General features: G+C 61.8%; 1 protein-coding gene across 1 annotated transcript in view; it reads right to left on the minus strand.

Moving 5' to 3' along the window:
* The window catches only part of SEMA4C (semaphorin 4C), an 11,068-nt gene that overhangs the window by 5,844 nt on the left and 2,776 nt on the right, over positions 1–2,448 (minus strand). The window contains exons 3-8 of the mRNA XM_025212825.1: positions 2,182–2,358; positions 1,868–1,964; positions 1,533–1,649; positions 1,293–1,444; positions 640–815; positions 57–201 (exon numbers count right to left, since the gene is read on the minus strand). Of these exons, the coding sequence (XP_025068610.1) occupies positions 57–201; positions 640–815; positions 1,293–1,444; positions 1,533–1,649; positions 1,868–1,964; positions 2,182–2,358 (864 nt within the window). The remainder of the gene's footprint in view (positions 1–56; positions 202–639; positions 816–1,292; positions 1,445–1,532; positions 1,650–1,867; positions 1,965–2,181; positions 2,359–2,448) is intronic.

Consider the following 2,448-nt stretch of genomic DNA (forward strand, 5'->3'; position numbering starts at 1 on the left):
CCTCCCCCAGCCGCCCCCCCTGTGCTAGGGCAGGGTTGCTGCCTGCTGCCACTTACCGCGCCAGGCCGGGGGCTGGGCACTGGGTCCGAGTAGCGCCCCCACTTCTGGGCCTGCTCCTGATACTCCTTGTAGGGCCCATCAAACACCTGCTGCACTGTCTTCAGGTCATACTGGCACACGGCCGACACCACAACATCCCCCCTGTGGGCAGCACATGGGCAATGGGGGGGCTCTGATAATGCCCCCCTCCCCCCACCCCAAGACCCCTTAATGCCCCCTTGGAGCCTGGGTCTAATAGTGCCCCTCACACCCAAACTGCCCAGTAACATCTCCCAATACACCTGCCCTGGTATATCTGCTTGGATAACACCACCCCCAGCCCTTATCCCCTGCTCCAGGGGAAGCTCCTGACACCCCCTGCCCCCAGTGGCACCAACCCCTGCCCCTAAGACCCCCTGATACCCTCCTTCCCCTGGTAATACCCCCTAACACCCCCTACAATGCCACCAATTCTCAACCCCTGCACCCGATTCTACCCCCCACAATACCCCCTACCCTCAGTAACACCCCAATACCTCCTGCCTCCAATAATGCCCCTCCCATTCCTGATGCTGCTCCCCATGCCAGGCCAGGCCTCACCAGCGGGCATGGAAGAGGCCAAAGAAGGCGGTGTGGGACCAGGCGGGGCTGGGCAGCGTGGCCAGCGCCTGCAGGCGGTCAAAGTGGAGCTGCTGCTCGGGCAGGGCGCACATCAGCCGTGCCTTCAAAAACGACGTCCATTTCTTCTGCAGCGTCCGCGCACCGCCTATGTCCCCCTGCCACAGGCACGGCATAGGCAACATCAGGGCTGGGCACGCCTCCCCCAACCTTGCCTGGGGCAGCTAGGCCTCCAAGCACCATCCCACAATGCACTGCTCCAGCACAAAGAAAGCCCACAAGTACATGTTACAGATGCGGGGCTGGACAGCATGTCAGGGAATCCCTCAATGCACCAGGGATGCCTCCTTGTGGGGTGCAGCTGTCCTGGTGTACCCACCTGGTCTGCACCCCCATTACCCATGTCCCAAAGGGGGCATTCCTACAATGCTTCTGACACGTCAGCCATTACCCACAATGCACACTACACTTACCCACAATGCTCCCAGCAAAACAGCTTTAAGCCATGATGCCCATGGCACTCCAGCTATTGCTCACAATGCCCGTAGCAAAACAGCAGCTACCCACAAGGCCCCAGTGCTTCCATTAACTACAATGCCCCAGCATTGCTATCACCCACACTGCCCCAGGCACACCTTGCAAACACGGGCCACACGGGCCACGACGTGGGGGGTGTCACAGTCATACTCTACAGCACGCTCACTGAAGAAGAAGTACACCTTGTCGTCGTCCCCGCTGGCACTGCCCTCACTCTCAGGCACGAAGGCTGAACCCACAAAGTGTGGCTCTGGAGGGGGGAGGGGGAGAGACACACATCAGGCCAGGCTGGACCTTCCTGGCACCCTCTTGCCCAACCCAGGCACAGCCTTCCTCACCATTGAGCCAGGAGGGCAGAAACTCAGTCTTCATGGAGTAGCGGGGGCCCAAGTTGCGCTGGATCACAGGCTCCGTGCCCAGGAAGTTGTTAAGTGTGGCCGAATACAGCTCTCCATCTACCACCAGGCAGCAATGGGTTAACGGGGGTAGGGTGGGCACCACTATCCTGTGCTCCCAGCCTCTATCCTACCCCCACCCAGCACCAGACTGGTGCCCCTGGCCCCTCACCCCCTATCCTGCTCCTCCAGCCCCACAACTTGGCCCAGCCCTCCCTGAATCCTCCAGCCCCTATTCTGCCCCCCTCGTTCCACCCTCCAACCCCCGCTCCACCTACCCACAACAAGGCCGGTGTGCCCCTTGGTAGGGTCGTAGGGGCACTTGCCCTTCCCGTCCTCAAAAGCCTGCGGGTCCAGGGAGAAGGTGGCGCGGTCCTGGAAGGCACCCGGGAGGCCACATCACACAAGGGCCCAGGATCAGAAGCACGATTCTTGGCACAAGTTGGGGGTACCACCGGGAGGCAGGAGCCAGCTGGGCCAAGGCCATGGGACTGGCCAGGCCCCATGACGGATGTCTGGGTGCTTGTTTCCCCAGGCAGCAGGCTAGCAGTGGGAGTGGGGGTGGTGGGGGGAAGAAATGGGACACACTCACGATGTAGGCGCACTTGGGCTGAAAGGCACCAGTGCCACAGGCGTAGAGGTGCGAGGCATTGAGCGGCTGCACCAGCCTCACGTAGTTGAAGCAGTCAGTCTGTAGGGCATAGTGGGTGTCAGCCCCAGCCCTGCCATCCACAAGATCCCTCTGGAGGCCCCACTCCCCCCAGCCTCCCTGAGCACCTCGGGTCCCCCTTACACATATCGACCCCCCACAGTCCCCAAGACCCCCACACAGCACTCCCAGGCCCCCCAAGAACCCCCC

This window comes from Alligator sinensis, unplaced genomic scaffold (genome assembly GCF_000455745.1).
Source record: "Alligator sinensis unplaced genomic scaffold, ASM45574v1 scaffold453_1, whole genome shotgun sequence".
NCBI lineage: Eukaryota > Metazoa > Chordata > Crocodylia > Alligatoridae > Alligator > Alligator sinensis.